This window comes from Stegostoma tigrinum, chromosome 17, assembly GCF_030684315.1.
Source record: "Stegostoma tigrinum isolate sSteTig4 chromosome 17, sSteTig4.hap1, whole genome shotgun sequence".
Classification (NCBI taxonomy): Eukaryota; Metazoa; Chordata; class Chondrichthyes; order Orectolobiformes; family Stegostomatidae; genus Stegostoma; species Stegostoma tigrinum.
Genome location: NC_081370.1, coordinates 5,321,755 through 5,344,885, shown reverse-complemented (window position 1 = coordinate 5,344,885; position 23,131 = coordinate 5,321,755). Strand labels below are relative to the sequence as shown.

At 41.6% G+C, this 23,131-nt stretch overlaps 1 protein-coding gene across 5 annotated transcripts in view; it reads right to left on the bottom strand.

The window, feature by feature from the left end:
* Positions 1 to 23,131, bottom strand: part of pidd1 (p53-induced death domain protein 1) — a 78,319-nt gene that overhangs the window by 45,208 nt on the left and 9,980 nt on the right. For all 5 annotated transcript variants that reach the window (XM_048545710.2, XM_059651903.1, XM_048545707.2 and 2 more), the window contains 11 exons: positions 22,689 to 22,749; positions 21,092 to 21,225; positions 19,039 to 19,381; positions 17,024 to 17,437; positions 16,260 to 16,463; positions 12,636 to 12,690; positions 12,349 to 12,547; positions 10,349 to 10,459; positions 6,393 to 6,575; positions 6,125 to 6,272; positions 186 to 321 (listed from right to left, as the gene is read on the bottom strand). In XM_048545710.2, the coding sequence (XP_048401667.1) occupies positions 186 to 321; positions 6,125 to 6,272; positions 6,393 to 6,575; positions 10,349 to 10,459; positions 12,349 to 12,547; positions 12,636 to 12,690; positions 16,260 to 16,463; positions 17,024 to 17,437; positions 19,039 to 19,282 (1,694 nt within the window). In that variant the 5' untranslated portion in view covers positions 19,283 to 19,381; positions 21,092 to 21,225; positions 22,689 to 22,749. The remainder of the gene's footprint in view (positions 1 to 185; positions 322 to 6,124; positions 6,273 to 6,392; positions 6,576 to 10,348; positions 10,460 to 12,348; positions 12,548 to 12,635; positions 12,691 to 16,259; positions 16,464 to 17,023; positions 17,438 to 19,038; positions 19,382 to 21,091; positions 21,226 to 22,688; positions 22,750 to 23,131) is intronic.

The window sequence follows — 23,131 nt, the reverse complement described above, 5'->3', positions numbered from 1 at the left end:
AGATGTGGAGAGTTGGGTTAAAATCAGATCAGCCCCGATCTCATCGGATGGCAGAACAATCTCAAAGGGTTGAGTGTCCTATTCTTGTTTCTTGTTTATAACCTTCATCAGCTACAAAGACAGAACATTCCAAAAGTGCCATATTCAAAAACTTAGTAGAAGGAAGGAACCATTACAAATCTTACCATGAGAAATGGTCTACTTCAAAAAGGGCATAACAGTGAGTGAATTCCAGCACCACCTGATTTGTAATGTCATTCCAGTTCTGGACGTCTGGATCCCCATGAAGTAAGTGCAATTTGGAGCGGTCCAAATTCAAACCTGGAACAAGAGAGTTTAACTTCTTCAATGAAAGACTTTAAGCTTCTGTTAAAAATATAGAAGTACAAATGCCATTAAAACAGAAATAATACTTGGCTCAAAAGTGAATTTAATTTGGTTTGAGTAATAGAAAAGGCACAAATACACATGTACTGAATTCCAAAACACCAAAGGAAAGACAGTTTAATGTCGATAACATGCATTTCCAAACAGGATCTGAACAGCCAGGAAAAGCTCTTTTAAGTCACTCCTGTTTTTCCTCACTTTTAATTGGGATGGAATTGATTGTTACATGGAAACACCGGATTTGGAAAAATCAGTGTGGGTTTTGTTTTAGACGGAAAAACTGTTTAACTAACGATAATGGGAAGGCTGTTGATGTCCTATACACAGATTTCCAAACAGTTTTCAATATACTGCAACACAGCAGACTTAAGAAAGTCTGAAGTCATGGTATATAATGTACAGCAGCAAACTGGATTTAAAATTGGCTGAGGGATAGAAAATGGACAGTATTGATGTTTGGCTACTTGTCGCACTGGAGGAAGGTTTCCACTGTAGTTCCCTGGGGGTTGGTATTAGGAGCGATGCTGTTCCTATTATATTAAAAAAAAACTCTAGAACTTGATATGCAGGGGACAATTTCACAGTTTGCAAGTGACAAAAAAGCTCAAGAGAACTATAAACTGAGGGGGATAGTGTAGAACTTCATGCAGACATTAAAATGCTGCTTGAGTGTGCGTTTGGTGGCAGATCAAGTTCAACATGGAGAAGCATGAGGGGATTCATTTTAGTATAAGTAGCAGCACAGAATAAGATGTAGGAAATTATGATGAACTTTATATAAGACACTGCTGGAATATTATTTACAATTCTGGGCACAACACTACAAGAAGGATGCGAATGTAACAAACAAAATGTAGAAGAGGTTTACAAGAATGGGTCCAGGATGAAGCACTTCAGTTATGACTATGATGAGAGAAGTTGGAACTGTTATTCTTGGATAGGAGAAGACTAAGATGAGATTTGATAGTTGTCAAAACCAAGAAGGGTCTGGGGACAGAAAGCATAGGGAGAAACTGTTTCCGATAATAAATGGATTGAGAATTAGAGGGCACAATTTAAGTGTTTTACAAATTCCAGCTGAGAAAAAAAAAACTTTTCCACAAAGATAAATTAGGATCTGGAATCTGGCCTTGCCTGGAAATGGGGTGGAGGCATGTTCAAGATAGGCATTGGAGAATCCATTGAATGATCATTTAAGCAGAAATAATAGAATCTTACATCACAGAATTCCTGCAGTGTGGAACAGGTCCTTCGGCCCAACAAGTCCACACCGACCCTCACGGCATCCCACCTAATCTACACATCCCTGAACACTATGGACAATTTAGCATGGCCAATCCACTTAGACTGCACATCTTTGGACTGGGAGGAAACCGGAGCACCCAGAGAACGCACAAATTCCACACAGACAGTCACCCAAGGGTGGAATCGAACCCGAGTCCCTGGCGCTTTTGAGGCCGCAGTGCTAAAATACTGAGCCACCGTGCCGCCCCGATGTGTAGGGTTTTGGGGAAAAGGCAGGAGATTGGCACAAAGTTGAAATGTTCAGAATAAGTGTGGACACGATGGGCTGAATGGTCCCTTCCTCCACCGTAACAATTCTGGAGAGCTGAACCAGCTAAAGTTCAGGATTTCTATCCAGCCCTTCCTGCACGACGTACGTGGCTGTGGAGACTAACTCATGCTTTGAAGGGAATAAAGAAAAGATTTAATTATTAAATATGAAAGCCAACAAATAAAATCAAGAAAAACATTTAATCGACACTTTTAGAGTTATAAAACGTAAAAAGACATTTCGGGGACCATTATTAATCAACGTCAGACCAAGCCAGATAAGAAGATAATTGAGCAGGTAGCTAAAAGTTTGGTGCAAAAAACAGATTTTAAAGGAAGACAAAAGTGTACAGAGGCACAGGAATACATGTAGAAAATTCCAGAACACCACAATGTGAAATAATGTTTTATTTCCATTTTGAGCACGCAGCAACTACAGTCAGCACCATTCGCACAAATACAACAAGTTCAGATGCAGAGTAAAGTCTCCTATTCTCAAATAACCTGCTTTAAACAAAAGACTGATTGCATTGTGATTTCTTTTCCTCTTTAAATTTCTGTCATCTTTATGGCATCTCTATCAATTCATGTGTGGTTTCGTGCAGAAGGACTGTATCCAAACTTTTCATAATGAACATTACTCTTACCAGAGAGAGGTCATCTTGTAAGGAAGAAGAGTGTGTTGCATAAGGAAAGCCTAAGTATCTGCAAAATTAGCAAAATTGTTTTGTTTGAAGATCAAGTTTTTTTTAAGGAATCTATTTTAGTAAATGTCATGCATAACTGTAAATCTTGTCTTTGTAGTGGTACATGACTCAAATTCCAATGGCAGCACGAAACCTCACGCATCCCAGGGGATTCCAACCACAGAAAATCAAAATTTCATAGAGTGTGGGATTCAGAAATACCAAATATCAAGAATCAAGCAAAATAAATTGCTGATTCTGAAGGAAGAGTTTAAACCTGTCTGCTTAAAAATTTAAACAAATATCATGGAAGATTTTTTTAATGCATGAATTCCTGAAATGTGTCTACCTCAGTGAGCTGCAGTTAATTTGGAGTAGACCCACAATGCTGTTAGGTAGGGAATGTATTTCCAAATCTAGATTTGGAGTGACTCGAGAAGGAACATGCAAGTGGTGTTACTATATATCTGCTGCCATGGTCCTCCTAGATGGTAGTGGTCACGGGTTTCACAAGACTATAGAATCCCGACAAGGTGGAGCCCTCCAAAGAGCGCTAACTGGTTGGAAGATCCAATCCAAAGCACAGACCCATTCCCCCACCCAACCCCCAATGCCACCACATGGGTAGCCTACCTAACCTGCACATCCCTGGACACTATGGTAATTTAGCGTGGTCAATCCACTCTAACCTGCACATTTTTGGACTACAGTTTGTCCAAAAGGGTCTTGGTGAACGTCTCGTGCATCTCAGAGGTTACATTCTGCTGCTGCTGAGTGTCAATGGTGGAAGGAGTAGATGCTTGTGAATGTGGTGCCTAATCAAGGTGGCTGGTTCATCCTAGATTGCTTCAAGATCATCTGTTGTTGGAGCTGATTCGCCCAGGCACGTGGAGTGTATTCAACAGCACTGTTGACTATCATTGACTGGCTATACTTCTACTAATCAGAATCTATCTTCCAACCAATTAGCGCTCTCCTCTCATACAGTTTCATGTTGGTCTTTCCCTTAAATTAGTATTCTCGCAAACTAATCTGGCAAGTGCAAGAAGAAAATATTTGACAAAATCTGTCATTTTTCAGCAATGCTTAAGGAAGAGTTCATTCAATATGTTTGATTAGATTAGATTCCCTACAGTGTGGAAACAAGCCCTTTGGCCTAACAAGTCCATACCACCCCTTCGAGCATCCCACCCAGAACCATCCCCCTATAACCCACACACCCTTGAACACTATGGACAATTTAGCATGGCCGATCCACCTAGCCTGCACATCTTTGGACTGTGGGAGGAAACCGGAGCACCTGGAGAAAACCCATGCAGACACAGGGAGAATGTGCAAACTCCACACAGACGGTTACCTGAGGCTGGAATCGAACCCGGGTCCCTGGCGCTGTGAGGCTGCAGTGCTAACCACTGAGCCACCGTGCCACCCCTTTGAGTAAAAGGACAAGTTAAAACATCTTTAAAATCATAATGTAGAAAATTCAATATATATATAGCCAGCCTTACTCTGAAAGGCCAGATCCTAAACAAATTAACCAAATAGTCAAAAAAGCCGATTGAGCTAATGTTCAAGGAGCTTCCCGAGATGAATGAGACATTCAGAAAACTTACAAGAATGTCAAAGCAAAGAAGAAATGGAGAAAAAAAGTACAGCTGTGGCAGCAAAACATAACAGTAAGGAAGCAGTCAGGGGCTCATAAAAGATGCTCATCGAAGCAAAAAAAACAATGAACATATTCCAAACATTCACCATGGAAAATATGAGCAATGAGTCCTTCCCAATGGTGATAAGATTCATGACATCAGCGAAAGAAAGTTTAAAAGCCCCAGGGGCAGACTGGTTGGAGGTTTTGCCAAGGGCGAAGTCATCAAGCTGGGCACAAACTATTTCATTTCTGTTGCCAAAAGTCAAATTTGCCAGAAAACAGCACAGGCAAGTAATGCTTAGAACATAATTGCCAATAAAACCTTCTGCTTTTTAAAACTCCAGAATGTAGTTAAGAGTGGTAACTTACTGCAGCTCGTATGAGTACAACAGTCAGCCAAGAGTGAGACTAGCAAGGTAGGAAAGGCTCGTTTTCATCGTTTTCTGAAGAAGGGTCCCAACCCAAAACATCAACTTTCCTGCTCCTCTGATGCTGCCTGGCCTGCTGTGCTTCTCCAGCTCCATACTGTGTTATCTCTGACTCCAGCATCTGCAGTTCTTGCTATCTCTATAGCTTTTATCAATGACATTTTTTTAAAAAAAGCAAAAAAGGTGGAAATTTGAATTGGTCCAGAAGCAACCATCAATAGGTGCACTTCAGAAATTCACCAAGGCTCCTTGGACAACACCTTGACTGCTATTATCTAGAAAAACAAGGGCAACAGGCACATGGGAACACAACCACATGCAAGCTCCCCTTCAAATCACTCACATTCACCAGCTTGAAATAAATCTTAGTCACTTCAGTGTTAGTGGGTCATGGTGCTAGAACTTCCTCCCTCACACTATTGTGGGTGGACTGCCAATGGATTGTTGCAGTTCCAAAGACAATAAACCACCATCTTCAAGGGAAAATAGGGATGAGAACTAAATGTTGGACAACAAGTGACTTTTTACAAAAAAACGATTACAGTCATTAGATCCCCCACTATCCAGGGTCATCAATTCAAATTTAACTGAACAGCAACACAAGACTGGTGCTGCAGGGACAGGTCAGAATTTGGGTATAATGCAGTGAGTGGCTAGCCTCCTGCACCTTCCAAAGTCTCAACTGACCTGGAAGAGTGCAACTGCAACAGCACTTAAGAAGCCTGACACCATCCAGCTCAAAGCAAGCTGCTTAAATTGTCACCATGGCTACAAGCTTCCACATTCACTCCCTCCACCAATGTAGCCCAGTGTGCCAAAATGTACCAACTACATCATGCACTGAAGCAACTGTCCAAGGCTCCCTCAATGCTGCCTTCCAAACCTGTGACTTCTGCCACCTAGAAGGACAAGGGTCAGCAGGAACACCAACACCTGCAAGTTCCCCTCCACTCCACATACTGTCAGAACTTGGAGCTGCGCTGACATTCCTTTGCGGTTGCCAGGTCAAAATTCTGGTACTCCCTTCCTAAGAGTACGACACAGACAGCAGCATTTAAAGAAGGTGGCTCAATATCACTTCCTCAAGGAAGCAGTCACCCGACGAAGGAGCATCACTCCGAAAGCTTGTGATTTCAAATAAACTTGTTGGAATGCAACTTGGTGTTGTGTGACTTCGGACTTCAAAGGGAAACGGGGAAGTGGATTCCCCACAACCTACATGAAAATCACCTTAACAACTCATCTAATACCTCTGAAAAGGTGTTGACACTCCTAGTCTAAGCAGCTTTTTAAATTGTTCCATTCAACTTGAACTCTGGTCAGAGATGGAGCACGGCTGTTCTTCTCCATAACGCCACCTAACCTCTTAAACATGGCTGCTGCCTTCACACTGATTTCCACCATGCTATTAAAACACTGACCTGTGACCCCACTTGGTAATGGAAGCTGTATCTTGACTGGTTTCAGGAAGTTGTCGGTCGTATTCTGTGACAAACAGAGCAGAGGGCTTGCTACTGAATCCTGATCCTGGAGAAGCTCGCACAACTCCTCTGCAACAACTGGCAACACCTGTATTTACATTTTTAAAAAGGCAAAACGTGATAGAGCGTCTGGTTGAGCAAATTAAAAGCACAACGAAGCATTCTTCACTGGACGGAGATGATGTTAGATTTAATTTGATATACCAACCTGCATCCTCACCCTGCGAGACTCAGCCACTGACCCTGCTGGAAAGATCACCTTGATGTTCGGATCCACCGAGGAGAACAGTCTCGTTCCCTCATGGGGGACGGTACATTTATTCTCCTTCAGTCGAGAAATGACAAGGAACCAAGAGAAATGGAGTACGCTGCAGCAGGCCACATATTGCGACTATAAAAAAAGGAAAGAAAGTGACTGCGCTGCATAATGACACGACACAAACTCCATATCAAAATAAATCCACCAACAATTTCCGCATTAGGGACTGAATTTTATAGGGGCACACTGGGCCAGTAATCCTGCATCCCCATAAAACCAGGCGTTGAGGCACCCAATGGCATTAAATCAGTCAGCAAGAAAACAGGGAAAGGGAGCGGACACCTACTTGCTTTTCAGAAAGTGACACAGTTAAGAGCTAATTAAAGCAATAAAACTGCCAATGCTCCAATATACGGTGTGGGCTGCGTGACTTTTTTTTTGGGTAACAGGGGTTATTGAGGGAAGAGGTCAAAGCAGGGTTTCACAAACAGTAAGGAGTTCGCCTGAAAAGAATGCTGCTGCTCCAGGGGAGTGAGTTATTGATCTCAGGCTGACTTTCTACGGTCATGCACAGCGCCACTGCATCCAAACGAGGGTCACAGTTGTGGTGGCTCGCAGCTGCAGAGATTCCTCGGGGGTGGGGGGGGGGAGAGAAAGAGGGGGGTGCGGGAAACAGCAGGAGGAGGACGACAGCAGGGCACCGACAGCTGAATCTGGCTGAGCATCCCTCTGAAGCACTCATGATGTGGAAGAGGCAGAAGGCAGCTGGAGTCATACCAGGAGTTACACCTCAGGGTCATACTGTGTAGCACTGAGCCCATCGCTGTATCAAGGTAACCGCGGAGACACACTTTGCAGGAGATCAGGTGACTTGATTAAATGAAGGAACACAGCATTTAGAGATGGAACGTAATTCTCCAAAGAGCAGGGAGTCATCGTCTATGGCCATCAAGGTACTGGTCGGCCAGCCAGCCGTATTTACAAACTCTCAAGAATTTTCACTCCCCGAATACATTTTGTACATGACCACAGCCACAGGATCACAGGTTTGTGCTCAGTACCCTGGGAGTAGCCATGATGTCTCCTATCTTCCCAGCTAATCACCCCAGCAATGCCAATGGAAGGCTGGATACTTAGCAATGGAGCCTATCCACTAAACGGATGGGTCTCGATGCCAGTGAGGAATATACGCCGATGTGTGGATTGAGCAGTGCAGAATACTGCCTCAGGTCTCCCTGATTGTCCATCACAACTCTGTCCTGCACAATGGGGAGGCCCTGCCAGGAGACAAACTCGTTGTTCAACACACATTCCTTGAAGAAGAATCAGACCAGAATCAGGGTGATCCACCCAGCTATCTATCTGACCAGAGGTGAAACAGATGCCACAGTGGCTTCAGAGTCTAATACCTAGTGATGACGATGTTGAGCCCTTTTGACACCAACAGGATTGCTCCGCAATTTCCTATTCTGCAAAACAAAAATCAGCACTGCCTCCTGCAATTCACTCTCACCCTGCAGCCTGTTAGCATCATCGTATGCCAGGAGCAGCAGAAGAGCAAGGTGGCCTCCGGGAATGAAGTGGGACTGGCTCACCCAGAGCTGGGAGAGGATTGCCCCTGGGAAGAGCAACTGTGATTGCCATCTTTGTGACCTAGATGGTGGCCAAATGGGCAGCCGACACAAGAGTTGGCAGACCCCAGCCAGTGGATTATAGACTCCCCTTCCCTATACAGCACTGCCCTTCCCTTGAGCTACTGGGCAGCCGAATGGTTGCTGCATCAAGAGCATTGATGTTAACCCTTCAAAATCGAGCAGAGGGAAATTCGTCCGCGTTGTGGTGTTACCCCACAACAACAGCAACACCTCCTCCCCCTATCCCCATCCAATACTAACACTTAATCACACAAGGAACACAGGGCAAGCTGGGCATTGCCCTTTGTACAGCCATAATCCTGCTGCAATTCGTTAAAGTTAGCCCTCAAAATTCCAGCTGCTTCTTCAAGGTGCAAGCTACAAAAAGAGAGTCAAAAAATGAGAAACACATCCTTTCCTGTTACAGCCCTTATTTATGGAGCAACTTGTTTACAGAGAAATGGAATTCATATGCAAGAAAAGATTGGAATTAAAAGTGTGGCTGCAAAGTTTCTTCTTTCTTTTAATATTGCATGTTTCCTTCTCCAGCCCCCAGTGAAACTATAACACTAATCAATTGCTGGACACAGACCAGTATGGAAGACAACACTATACCTGTAATGGAAAAAAGAATTTCTTCTACATATAGAAAGCAAATGTCCATCATATTTTGGCTCTTGGCACCAGCAAACTCCTGTAACCATAGGAACTCATCACCATGGCTACCCTTGAAGAAACACCAATGTAGTGCAAACAAAATAAAAAGACTCACTGTAGCATCACATGACTGACTAAACCAAGAGAGAAAAAGAATACAGCCCATATTGAACCAAAACCAGGAGAAAGCAACTGCAGCATAACTCTGCAACCAAATTAAAAGAAAGGATACTGACAGCCCTTGAATGTGTTGTTTAAATGTCGTGACTCAGAGAGGGTGACTCAGTTCCAGAAACATTTGGGGGATGTTCCAGCTGGCAGAGCATGAATATTGCCAATAGCAAATTAACCCAAAGCTGCATTCACAAGGGCAAACTTTCAATGAGTTTTTATACCACACAAGGTTTTTCACATAAACTGCTGCTCAAGAAATTGATGATAACGTTTCCTAATGAAGGGAACCTGTGCAACTCACTGATAACTTGCAGAATGATCCAATATATTCATGAAACTGACTTGATTGATTTCTCAGTTATGGTTCAGCAGGCCTGTTTTACAATATTTAGAAGGCTTGAATTTATTAGATATAGATTATTTCCAAATAAACCTGCATCATAGAATCACTTCAGAGTGGAGAGAGACCACTCTGCCCATTGAGTCCACACCAATTCTCCGAAGGACATCCTACCCAATCCCCGTCCCAGCCCCAACGCTATCCCCATAATCCATGGTTACAATGCTTGATCCACCTAATCTATGCATCCCAGGCACAAGATAATTTTGGCATAGCCAATCCTCCTAACCTGCATACCTTTGAACTGTAGGAGGAAAGCAGGCACCTGGAGTCAATGTGCAAACTCCATACAGACGGTCACCCAAGGCTGGAATCAACCCCAGATCTCTGCTGCTGTGTGGCAGCAGTGCTAACCACTCAGCCACCCAGTCACTACATTCTCTTCATAAATGCATTCACACTGATGTCCAATTCTTGTTTAGAGCGTGGGCTGGCACAAACAACAGAGCCACCACATGATCCTTTCCCCTTTATGTTAACACAGCCTCTGCTTGTCTTACTCAACCATGCACCCAACGGAGAGATGGAGAAAGTCAGCCGGTGCACAATTTGTACAGAGGCCTGCATCCACCCCACAATGAGACAAGGTCGTTGTTGTTTGTCCCCAGTGAAATGTTTCGGGGGGTTGCTCGATTCAGGAAAAAGTAGCTTGACATATCCACAGCGAGTTTGAAATCTTGAAAAGGTGTATCTATCATATCCTCTCAGCTTCATGACTAAACAGCTTCCTTGGGGAGAGTGATCTGCAGATTAGCCTTTCTTTCTGTACATTTATCTTGAACGAATGTAACTTAGAGCACAGGCCATATCCTCCACAACTACTATTCTGGGCGAGAAGAATTGGCTTGATGTGGTCATTATTAAGGATGTGATCTCTAATTATTGTTGTGATTGCACAAATGATGGTAACCAAGGGCTATAAGCAAACGGATGTCACCTTTGTAATGTTTAAAGGGAAAAGCGTGAAAACAAGCTTCCCACTTTAAGGGCAACTTTAAAATTATGAACGCAACTGATTGCTCACTGCACAGCCAACACACCTCAAACACCTTAGTATCCAGGTCACTCCAGCTGTCACTGAACGTTCGGATCACAACTTCCCTTCGATGGTCAGAGCGAGGAGGAACATACGGAATCCTGATGAGTACTTCCTGACAATGCACAAGGAGAAAATGACATTTAAATTAGGTAGTAGATTTGATCAATAACTTGTTTTTCAAAATGATGAGTTTTTTTTTTAAAGAAAGCAACGTGCATGCACTTGGATCAGCCGTTCACCACTACAACTTCACACTACATTCAATATTTGCAAAATGCAGACACTTGAAAGTCGCTCAGGCACCCTCTTCATCCTAACCATCATCTGAACTAAAAAAGGCTGAGTGTAATCACAACTTGTAAACAATTCAACAGCAAATTCCAAATCAGAATTTTCAGTGCAGAGTTCCCAAGTGTTTGGAATTGTGATTTCATCGTTACTCTTTACTTCTTGCAATTTTTTTTTCATTCATTTGTGTGGGTGTTGCCAGCCAGGCCAGCATTCAATCCCAATTCGTAATTGGCCTGGAGAAGGTGGTGTACGGGGTCTAGGGGCTTCTGAAACTAACAGTACTACAGTAAAACCAGCATTGCTGACTAAAATAAATCTCAAAACAATTTGGAAAAAAATCAGTAGGCACCACCCAGGAAGTTAGAGTTAGGAAATTGAAGGCACAGCGCAGGATTTACGGGGTTCGAATAAGCCTTTCAATGCTGACTGAGCAAGGCTAAGTGGTCTTCAGAGACAATTCCAGGGATCAGAGGAGCCTTGGTTGAAGAACAGCATTGTGGAAACTAGCATGGAAAACAAAGCAGTTAAACAAACAAAATAAGAAAAGCAGAGTATATAGATTGTTGCAAAGTCTAGAGAATGCTATATTATAATAGTCAGAACACAAGAGGGAGTAGAGGTTTGAATAAGGACTTGTTAGCCCAGAAAAATTAAATGTAAAAATCTGAAATTATACAAGAAGAATGGAGATTTTTGCACTTTTTAAATTCTCAAAGACAGACAACCAATCTCACATGTATATGCGAGATAGATGGTGTTATGGAAAAGATAAATCTGGAAAGACACCCAAGCTCGTTAAAATGGCAAAGTTAGGACAGTCAGGAATTTGTTCTTTACACAGAATGATTGATCGAGGTGTGGGCAGGTCTTCGATAGAAATGAAAATTCTGGTATTTAGAATCGGTTAGGAAGGATGAGCCTGCCCTGGAGTTGGGCAGGTCAGTTTTCCTCATCCTTAGACACAGTGCGTGAATAGTTTAACATCGCTTCAATGATCTCCACAATTATGTCACCATTTTTGTCTCAAAATTTAGCAGCAGCTAAATGAAACTTCTAAATAATACTATAGCCCAGTTAAGGATATACAGCAATACCGTCGGAAGGAGTTTTGTCAGGAGAACGATCTAGCCAAAAAATCAAGGAGAAAAGCATAGTAGTCAAGGACAGAGAGATGGAGCTAGGAAAGGAGTGGAGAGTTAGTTATTTTAAAAAAAGCATATCTTTACAATGCGCAATGCCTCAGGAGATCTGTCGGGGAGGGTGTTCTGCAGATTAGCCTTTCTTTCTGTACATTTGTCTTGAACGAATGTAACTTAGAGCACAGGCTATACCCTCCACAACTACTATTCTGGGCAAGAGAATTGGCTTGATGTGGTCATTATTAAGGATGTGCGTCTAATTATTGTAGTGATAGCATACTCTTCCACTAACGTATGTCCATCACATTTCCTCGGATATAGAAAATTCTGAAGAGAAAACAAAGTTTCCAACTATCGAACCTGCATTAACAAATATTCCTGGCAATAGTTAAACTCGAAATCACGTGCGTTTTTGATTAGCATGAATTGCGGCCTTAAGTGGAAAACTCAAACTTTGCATCGGAATAATGTAAAATCCTTGGGCTTAATGCTTCTTGCCTTTGTAAAAGTTAGTCAACGTATCATGAGAAATGCCAGACAAAATATGGAAATTTCAGGCAAACGCTGGTACCTTTTCAAACTGTACCCCATGTGGTAAAAGTTCCAGGACCTGGCTCAGCAAGAAGTCATGATGCCTTAGTTTCACCTGCTGTGGGTGAGGGGAAGTCACTCTGCACGTGATCACTGTCAGAGAAAGTGATTCGGGTGGGAAGTGGATTTCAATCCCGCAGGGTAACACAATCTTGCAGCCTTCCGCGGTCACAACAAAGCTGGAAGAATTCAATAAGGCACGGATTTAAATTCCATTACCTCAGGCAACCAAACTATACAATTTGATCAAACAACAACTGCGGGTACCTGTCTGTATCGGAGGAGAGGTTTCGGACTAGGATATCTTTGGTTTTGGCACAGCCTATACAGAATGAGAAAAGGAATCCAGTAGTTGTTGTGGAACACAAATCATCTCTGTACAAGTTTTGTCAAGTGATTTTAAGCATCTGCCACCACACATGGTATATCACATGAGAAATTATATTCCCAATGTCATTGGCTTGAATGGCCTTATAATGCCAGGAGCAAAAAACTGTGAGTAATACAGGCAAGTCAATTCCATCAGTGGAAACATTTCTCTTCACTTAACATAGGGTCCCTTTGTATCCTAGATTTTCATTCTGGCTTGTATGCAGAAACGCTGGATGGAAGCAATCTATTACAGGATTCAGGTGATGTTGCAAAACACACGTTTAATCTGATCAATCTTCATAATCAGATCTGGGCGGCACGGTGGCTCAATGGTTAGCGCTGCTGCCCCACAGCACCAGGGGCCTGGGTCCAATTCCACTCTCAGGCAACTGTGTGGAGTTTGCACGTTCTCCTCGTGTCTGTGTGGGTTTCCTCTGGGTGCTCCGGTTTCCTCCCACAGTCCAAAGATGTGCAGGCTAGGTGGTTTAGCCATTCCAAATTGCCTGTAGTGTTCAGGGATGTGTAGATTAGGTGGGCTATAGGGGGGTGGGTTTGGGTTTGATGTCTGAGGGTCAGTGTGGACTTGTTGAGCTGAAGAGCCTGTTCCCACACTGTAGGGAGTCTAATTGTATCACAAACCTCAGAAGTAGGGATCTACTTGCGATCTTGGCATTCACATAGTATTTTCCATAAATATTTTTAAAATTAAAATTAAAATGCTCTATCGTTTCCATTATGCAAACAATGATAGCACAAAATACAGTATTCTTCCAGTGGCAGACTGCACCAGAAATCTTATAGGTTTTTCCCCCACTTTTCACATTTTTCATCTGATCTGCCAATATTGAAGTGATACAAAAAGTGTTTCAATAAGGGCTTCAGGCTATGAATGCCAGCACACAATGTTAGAGCCTCCTGCTGACGACTGAAATGGTGGCTGTTGCCCTCTGGTGGCATTTTCAATCCAGTACAGGAACACCAACATGGAAGAAAATGCAGGGCAGGACAACAGCGACACTGATTCCCAACCTGGGAAATTTAATGTTACTTTTTAATAACTGCTACTTATGATACTGATAATCATTGTATAGAATGGAGTTTCCATTGGAAGTGGTGAATGCAGGTATGGTTACAATGTTTAAAAGATATTTGCATAAGTACATGAATAAGAAATGTTTGGAGGAATATGGGAATACGGACCAAGCACAGGCCTCTGGGACTAGTTTAGTTTGGGATTATGTTTAGCACAGACTGGTTGGAATGTGCTGTTTGAATCTATTAAAAGGAAGGAGACTTCAATCATTGATTGAACTCTTGGAGCAATCATGCAAGGATTCTGTCTCAGTTGCCACTTCAAACTCCCTGATTTCTATTTATTTTTGTACAGCACCATGAAAACCGCTATAAAGAGCAGGTCATCTCCACACAAATTAAAATGCAATGCTCCTTCAAGACTGATGTCTCTCAGTACAAACATATCAGGTCACTCATTCTGTGCGAGGTGAGGTTAATCAGCAACATTTGCCCAGTGCATCTGTAAAATAGACAATTATACTGGAGCAACACACACACAGTGTGGAGCTGGAGCACAGCAGGTCAGGCAGCATCAGAGAAGCAGGAGAGCTGATGTTTCCGGCCTGGACCCTTGATGAGTACTCTGGGGGAGGTGATCTGAATAAAGATATACAGCAGAGAGCTGCAAGGGCCATTCTGCAAACTTAGTTGGTAAAATGATTGCTTGCTGTGGAATTCAGCCATACTGACCACACTGTCCCAGGATCAGGCTCTTTACCTGTGCTCAGTAAACCAACATTTGCCAGTGTCACAGTAAGGTTTCATCAGAGAGTGTAGGTACATCTGTCGGACAAGAGCAGGCTCTGGTCTCACAGAATGCTTTATACAGTCAGTTGACAGCCACCAACTCATCTTACTACTTGGGTAAAACACTTGCGTGGATGTACCTCAACGTGAGTTTGTGGCTACGACAATAAGAGATGGAGAATTAGAAGATGTTAAGAATGAATCATAAAATTCTAAATAAGGCTATACACAGGAAGGCTCAATCTGCTGCTCTTTGCCTAGTTTCAATTCCAGGCAATACACAGGTGGTGCATGGGTCAAGCAAACCTAGGAGTTTCACTTGAGAGATTGTGAAGCCGTGGTGTATGCGCGCTTGGGGGGTGGTGGGAAGAGTAGGAGAGGGAGACAGAATGTGAATTGCTTAAGTTCCGCTAGATTATACTAATTCAAAACTACAAGAGCATATGAAATAGAAACAGGAGTAGGCTGTTCGGCCCCTTGAGCCTGCTCTGCCTTTCGAGGGGAGCATGGCTGATCCAAGCAAGTTTCCCTCCCCACCAAGGGATTGAACCCTGGTCTCCCATGTGACAGGCAGGGGTATTAACCGTTATTCTAAGGGGTGTGTAAAAGCGTAATTGACTTAAGTTCAGATACAGTAGGCTCCAGTTATGATTGCAAGTGTAAAAAATGAAGCTCAGCTCAGTAGAAGGGAAAGTCAAGGGAAAAGATGGAGCCCTTCACCCCAAATCAAACAGGGAACATTCTTTGCAATTATTTTTGATCTTTAAAGCTAAGTATTAAATGACTTTGAGGGTTCAGGAAACATTTAGCAGGATGGCTATGGGGATGAAGGATTTCAGTCACAGAAATGGATTCCTCTCTGAAGAAGGGTCTAGGCCCGAAACGTCAGCTTTTGTGCTCCTGAGATGCTGCTTGGCCTGCTGTGTTCATCCAGCTTCACACTTTGTTATCTGTTACCGAAGTTCTACTTAGAGAAGGGGAAGGTTGAGTGCAGATTTGCTCGATTCAAAAAACAAAAGGGAGAAACTGAAAACCACGGGATATCAATTTAAGGTCATTGGCAAAAAGAACCAACAAGAGGAAAAACTTGCTTAAGCAGCAAGCAGTGAATTTCTAGAATGTACTAAGGCTGTGAGAAGGCACCTTCAATTGTGGCTTTAAAGAGACACTTGAACAATTATCCAAAAGAGAAATTTTTTGCAGGGCTACAGAGAAGGGGAAGGGAAATGGGATTGACAGATGAGCTCCTACACAGACAAGTGTGGCTGAATTGCCTTGTTGGGTCTATAAGCCATTTATCTCCAGCTTAGAAGAAAGGGGCAAATCAAAGAAATAATACAAAAGGTTTTAATCCTGAACAGTGCCCAATGACTTCACTGCTGGAAGTTTCAGTGTAGTACCTTTCTCCTCCCATGATTAAACTGATAGTAGTTTCAGCTCAAAGCATGATGATGGGCTACTGGGTTGATTAACCAGATGACCAATTAACCTCTACATACATCATTTCTTATGCAATGTCCCATCCACAGCAACTCAAGTAGAACTGGAAAAGCATGGAACCCCTTTCATGACTCATGGCATTCAGCAAATCAAAAGAAAACAAAAGCCTTGTTTTTAAAAAGTACATAAACACACAAACTTTTGCAAAGTTACAAAATCGAAACTGGTGAAGTGAAAAAAAAACTTTGGATTTATTACCTTTTTCTTTTGGGGACTCTGCCTCCCCTATTGGATTGCCCTTTAAGTTCACACAGGGCAAATTCTGGATCTCTGCAGGGACAGAGCGCAAGCTGTTGTTTTGCAGGTCAAGTCTGGACAATTTGGGAAGATGAGCGAGGGAGGTTGGGACGGTTACAAGTTGGTTGCTGTGTAGGTACAATTCCCCAAGAGATTTCAGGTTTGCTGTGTGCAGAGTATAAAAGCTGTGTGTCATTTATAACTGCTGTTTAAAAAAGGCACTTATTACATCTCTTATAACACCAGCACCTAAAATGATATCGTATTACAACATCAACATGCTGAAAATTAAAACATATATACAAAATTTTGGAATAATGTAAGACTCAAAGGTTTACCAACAGATATTGTACGAGATTGTATAACATTTATTGTGGACTAATAAATATTAATAGAGCTTCAAAGTAATATTTATTCACCGTTGCTCTTGATTGTCATTTTATAGGTAAACTCTCTGATCAGAATGCTAATTTTCCATTGCATTCTCTTGAAACTTAGTGGGTACCAAAAGTGCAGTAGTGTAGACACTACTCAACTTGACAAAACACGCTGGGAAATTAATCTTATCACATGAAATTAATTTTAAGTATTTTGCACATTATCTCCTTAGATGTTCACAAATCTGAACAAAGTAACCTTCTGTACATCTCCAATTATTGAACAATTTCTAAACTCAAATGATGTTGGTATTCCAGTGATTACAATTGTTTGGCAAATAAACTCACCAAGTGAAGACGGTATGGTTGTTAATCTATTGCCTGAAAGGTCTAACTGTGCACAGTTGAGGAGGTTTCCAATCTCGTCAGGAAGCTGTTCCAGTTCATTTTCAGATATATTTGCTTTCTGCAATGCCACAAGTTTGCCAATGCTTCCAGGCAACTCTCTCAACTTGTTTTTCATCAGTGAAAGAAAGGTCAGTTTTGCCAGCTTGCCAATGCTCTTGGGCAGTGCGGCCAGCTGGTTATGGGACAGCAGAAGCACAGTTAGTTCCTTTAACTCGGTCACGCATTCAGGAACAGAGGTAAAGCTGTTGAAGCTCAAATCCAAATGGGTCAAGTGCTGGAGATGTCTGAACTCCACAGGCAAAGTGGCCACCAGACCTCGCTGACATGCTCCATAGTCATCTTTGATATGGCCACCTAATGAATGCCAAGCATAACGCAATGTGTCACATCACCAAGAGGCTCAGGAATTTTCAGATAAGACCATAAAGCTAGGAGAAGCAGACCATTCAGTCTATTGCTATTCAATGAAATTCATGGCTGATCAGATAATCCCCAATTCCACTTTCCTGCTTACCCCCCCACCACCCCACAATGGCCTTCGATTCCCTTGCTGATTAAAACAAAAATGTATCTCAGCCTTGAATATGTTTGAGGGCCCAGCCTCAACAGCCCTTTACGGTTAAAAACAAAAATCTACAAGTTCACTACCCGCAGAGAGGAGAGGATATTCCTCATCTGTCTTAAATGCACAACCCCTTATTCCACAATTATGCCCTCTGGTCCAAGTCCAGAGTAACCAAACTTTCTATATCTACCCTGTAAAGGGCCTGGACAATCTTTTATACTAAAAATAAAGTTGCTTTATTCTTCCTGATTCCAACAGATACAGGCTCCATTTGCTCAACCTCCTTACATAAGACTACTTCCCACACCTAGGTATCAGCCTAGTCAACCTTCTCTGCATTACCTCTATTACTACTAATATCTTTCCTTCGATAAGGGGCCCAAAATTGATGACAGTATTCTAGTTGTTATCTGACTAGTGTCTAGGTTGAACAAAACTTCCATACTTTTATACTGCATTCTCTTTGAAATAAAAGGCCAACTTTCTATTTGCATACAAAACGCAAAAGAACGGTGGATGCTGGAAATCAAAAACACAAACCCTACTTGAAATGTTACATCTGATTTCTCTCCACAGATGCTGCCAGATCTGCTGAGTTTTTCCAGGCACTTCTGTTTTTGATTCCATTCACATTCCCTATTATCCACTGAACTCGATTACTAGCTTTTTGTAAATTCTGGATGAAAACTCCCAAGTCCTTCAGTTCCGTAGATTTCTGCAGTCTTCCTTCATTTAAATAATATTCAGCTCCTCTATTCTTCCTGCCAAAGTGCTTAACCTCACATTATGTTCCATCTTCCATGGATCAACATGGTCAGATTTAGAACAATGATAGCCATCCAGATGGCTGTAACTATAAAGCTAACAGATAGTAAGTGTTTTTGAAGATGCTCGGCTCCACAATGCTTCGTAAAGCTCCCTCCCATCCTTTAAAACTTCAAGATACCAATCAAATTCTATCATATGTGATAGGAAACCAAAGGGGGAATATCATCATACACAAACAGGTCAGCAGCTCTAAACAATCAAGATTATTTCATGATTCAGTTATTCTAATTAATTCTGAAATATTCATCTCTCTTCAAAATACATGCTCAACCAGGGCAATGATACTTTGCAGACTGAAAGAAAAGCAATTTAATCTTAAGAAAGGCTTGGTGCAATCCAGGTCACAGATTGCTACATTTCACAGGATACTTAGCTGTGAAAAAGATCTTATGTACAGGAAATAAAAGTATTACTTCAACAAAAACAATTATCGAAGATAATCATACCAGATACCACTTCAAATATTAAAACAAAATTACATATATACATAACTAATTAAACTGGACGTATGAGTGATGGTAATGTATTTGTACAACTACATAACTAAATCTACTTGTATTACCTTTAAGTACAAGCGATTTCAGCTTCCTTAGTTCAGGAATGATAGCAAGCGATGAATCAATTTGCTCGTCATTGCAGTTTAGTCGTAGAAACTCAACCTGTTGCACCTCTGCTTTGCGTGTTTCATAAAGTACAGAAAATCGGCTGCTGCTGTTTGGAAATACATCTAAATTCAATCGGTTATCCGCCAAGCACACATCTGCATGGCTGATGCTGCCTGCTTCCCCACGCAGTGATTCAGCCATCTTTTACCATCGCTCAGCATCGAGAGATGCATGTTCTGACATGTTGGTCAGATGGCTGGTGTTTTCCACAAGATTTCTCCCTCGAGAGAAGGCTGCAGCCTGCATAATTGGCAAAACAAGACAACCGAAAATTAAATTCGTTTGTGGTACTTCCACAATAGGGCAAAATAAATCATATTATGCATGTTGTCTAGTTTGTTCTCCTAATTGAAAGGGCTGACAGAGTCCATAGCTTTCCAGTAAGTTTGTTCATGGGGAAATAGGGACATGTTATTCAGTGAGGAAAGTAGTAAAGTATACTGCACTTGATGGGTGCAATTATAACATACAAAAGACATTAGGACAGGTACATGGATAGGAGAGGTTTAAGAGGGATATGGGCCAAAAGGAACTAGTTTAGTTTAGGAAATCTAGTTGGCATGGATAATTTGGGTTGAAGGTCCTGTTTCTGTGCTGTATGACTCACCTGACTGGTGTATATATATGAAAAGGGACTATGTATGCTGACAAAGAGAAGTTTCCTTTTGTATTGGGCTTTCGTATACTTAGCATAACTCAAATCACTTTAAAGTCAATGACAGATAATTGAAATGTAGCCACAGTAGCAATTTGGGGCAGTAGAGCAGCCATACTGCATTCAGCAAGATCCCAAGCTGCAATGGTCAGATAATCTGTTATAGTGGTTATCTAAGGGATATGTATTGGACAGGCCTCCCAGGAGACTGTTTCGTGCTTTCATGGTACATGGGCACTTCTTCCTGGGTCAGTATTTAGTGCACACTCTTAAATGTCTTTGAAAAGCTGGTGAACTGCATTTGTGAACAGTTGCAGTCCATGTGATGCTGGTACACATTGACAAGGAGGCAGTTCCAGAGTTTTGTAACAATGACAGTGAAGGGACAACTATATATTTCCATTTCAGGGTGGGCTGTGGCTTGGAAGGGTACTTACAGATAGCATGTATTACCATTCTTGGTAACTACTGCCCTTGTCATTCTAGGTGGTGGGAGTTGAGTTTGGAAGGAGCTATCATAGATCCTGACTTGTGCCATGACTTAGGAGCAAACTACACAGGAACATCATTAGGGATTCAGTCCACTGAGCCTGCTCCACCATGCAATGTAATCATGGCTGATCATCCGTTTCAATACTTTTTCAGCCCCTCACTAACCCTTTATACTTTTAGTATTTAGAAATTTAGTTTAAATATAAACAATAGCTCAGCTTCCACAGTCCTTTCAAAGATTCATAATCTAATGGATTTTTAAAAAAACATAATCCTTCTCACTGTCCTAAGTGGCATCTTCATAATTTTGAAACTGTATCCCTTGGTTCTACGATCCCCAAACAGCAGAATCATCTTACACGCATCTACCCTGTCTATCCCTTCAAACATTTTGTAGGTTTCAATAGAGTTACCTCTGATTCTTCGAGACTCGAAAGAATATAGGCCCTGTTTCTCCTATCCTCTTCACAGGACAATTCTGCCATCGTAACAACTAGTCTGGTAACTATATGTGACACTCCCTCTGTAGTAATCTCCCTTCTACAGTAAGGGGACCAAATCTGTACACACCTCTCTCGGTGCAATCAAACTAACGCTCTATACAGCTGCAGCAAGACTTTGCTGCTCCTGTACTCAAATCTTCTGGCGATAAAGACTGACAGTCCATTAACCTTCCCAACAGCTTGGGACACCTACATCTAAGCCTTCAGTGATTTATTCCAAAATGATCAAATCCATTGGTAAATCTATACTTCCCAACCTCTTGCCACTTAAGAAAGAACCTGCACATTTAGTCTTCCTACCCAAATGGATGGCTCATGATTTTTACGTTATATTCCATCTGGTATCTTCTTCTCCAGTTAACTGTTTCTCCAAATTCTCTTCAACTCATTACGCATCTTCCTCATAGCACATGAGCTTTGTGTCTTCGGCAAACCTGGAAATATTATAGTATATTTAGTGCCCACATCTATATGATTGATATAGATTGCAAACAGCTGGGATCCAAGTATAGATCCTTGCAGTACCTTACTACCTAGGTAACAGGAGAATGGCCAGTTGATTTCTGCCTGTTAACCAATTCTTAATCCATGCCAATATATTATCCCTCTCCCATGTGCTTTATAGTTGCTAGCCAACCTCCTGTTGAGACATTTTCAGTATCCTTTTGAAAATCTAAATATACTTCATCCATGACTCTTCTTTATAAATTCTGTCAGTTGCACACTCAAAAAAAAAGCCATGAATTTCACACACGACTTCCCAATCTGATCACTGTCAAACTGTCCATTTGTCCCATCCTTTATGACGGATTCTAGCATTCCCCCTACTCCTCATACAAGACTATTAAGTTTATTAAAAGGAAAGGAGAAAAGCAAAGCTATTTGCATGTATATACAAACACCAATTGGAAAAGATAAATACAAATAGTAAAACATGGATCTAAATCTTCCTCCAAGCAACAATGTCTTCAGATACTCAATCCCAGTGAAATCTTAAACTTTGATTTCTCACTTAACCCACTCTCTCAAGCTTCCTTCAGTGACTGCCGAAATAGTTTTAAGAGTTCTTCCCAGTTCTAACACCACTTCTGATCGGTAGAAAACTTTGATACAAACCCTTACAGCTGGAAACTTGATGATACTAAAACACTTCTGCCAGGGTGAAACTGCTCTTCTATTGGGCTACAACCTGGTATCGTGTGATTTCCGACTTCGCCCACCCCAGTCCGATACTGACACCTCCACAATTTGAAAATTATGTATTTAGTCACTTTTCCAAATGTCAAATCTGAGGTCCTAAAAAAATTTATCTGCTTTTGTTTTAAAAGCTCAAATAGTAATAACATGTTATATTTCTTTATCACAATCTCATCTTTATTAGCAGTGCAACACCACCCCTTTTTCCTAATTCCCTGTCCCTCTTAAAAAAAATCAGATAACCTTTGATATTCAGTTCCACTTGGTCATTCTGCAATCTTGTTTCCGTAATGGTAATTAGATCATACTCATTTCCCTCTACATGTGCCTTCAAATCAGCCACCTTTTTATAATACTGCGTGTATTCAGATAGAGTGCTCTTAACATGTTGTCCATCCACCCTATAGGTCCATTTGACAATCAGCACCTGTGGCACCAGAGCACTCACTCAATACTGCAGACAAGTGGCAATCAATGCAGTTGCACTTCTGTCTCTGGAGAGGGAAAGTAGCTCTGAAAGTGAAAGCAATGAACACATTATAGGATAAAAATCTTCGCTACCATCCTGCTGTAAGAGTGCCTTGTGCAATGAATTTGGACATTATCAAATCCAGCTCCTAGTCAATCTCAATCACCAATTGCAAAAGAGATGTAATTTATCAAAAATAGCAAGCTATAGCTTTAAACAACAGTAACTTACATTTCTGCAGTTCCTTCGAGGTGATTCAGTGATACTTCATAGGAGTATTATCAAACAAAATCTGCAACCAAAAGAGCGTAAGAAGATGTTAAGATAGGTAACCAAGCTCATCCTGTCCATAGAGATCATTCTCACATTCATTCCATTAGTCCACATTGTCCCACAACTCTGGCCATCGTCAGTGGTCTGGGTTTTCATGATTTTGAACATTTCTATCTAGTACTGGTCTAAAGAAAATAAATCCAGAACCTAACAGTGGTCAGAGTTTCCATAATAATTATGCTAAATCATAAAAGTCAAGTTTAAATTATCACTCCGAAATGATCTGACCATAATTAATTATTTTGCAATTCTTGCCACAATGCTTGTGAAAAGCACAGATGATGCTTCCCTTGTCAAAATGGGCCTCATCCTTGGCCCATTATTCCCATTCATTCTTGTCC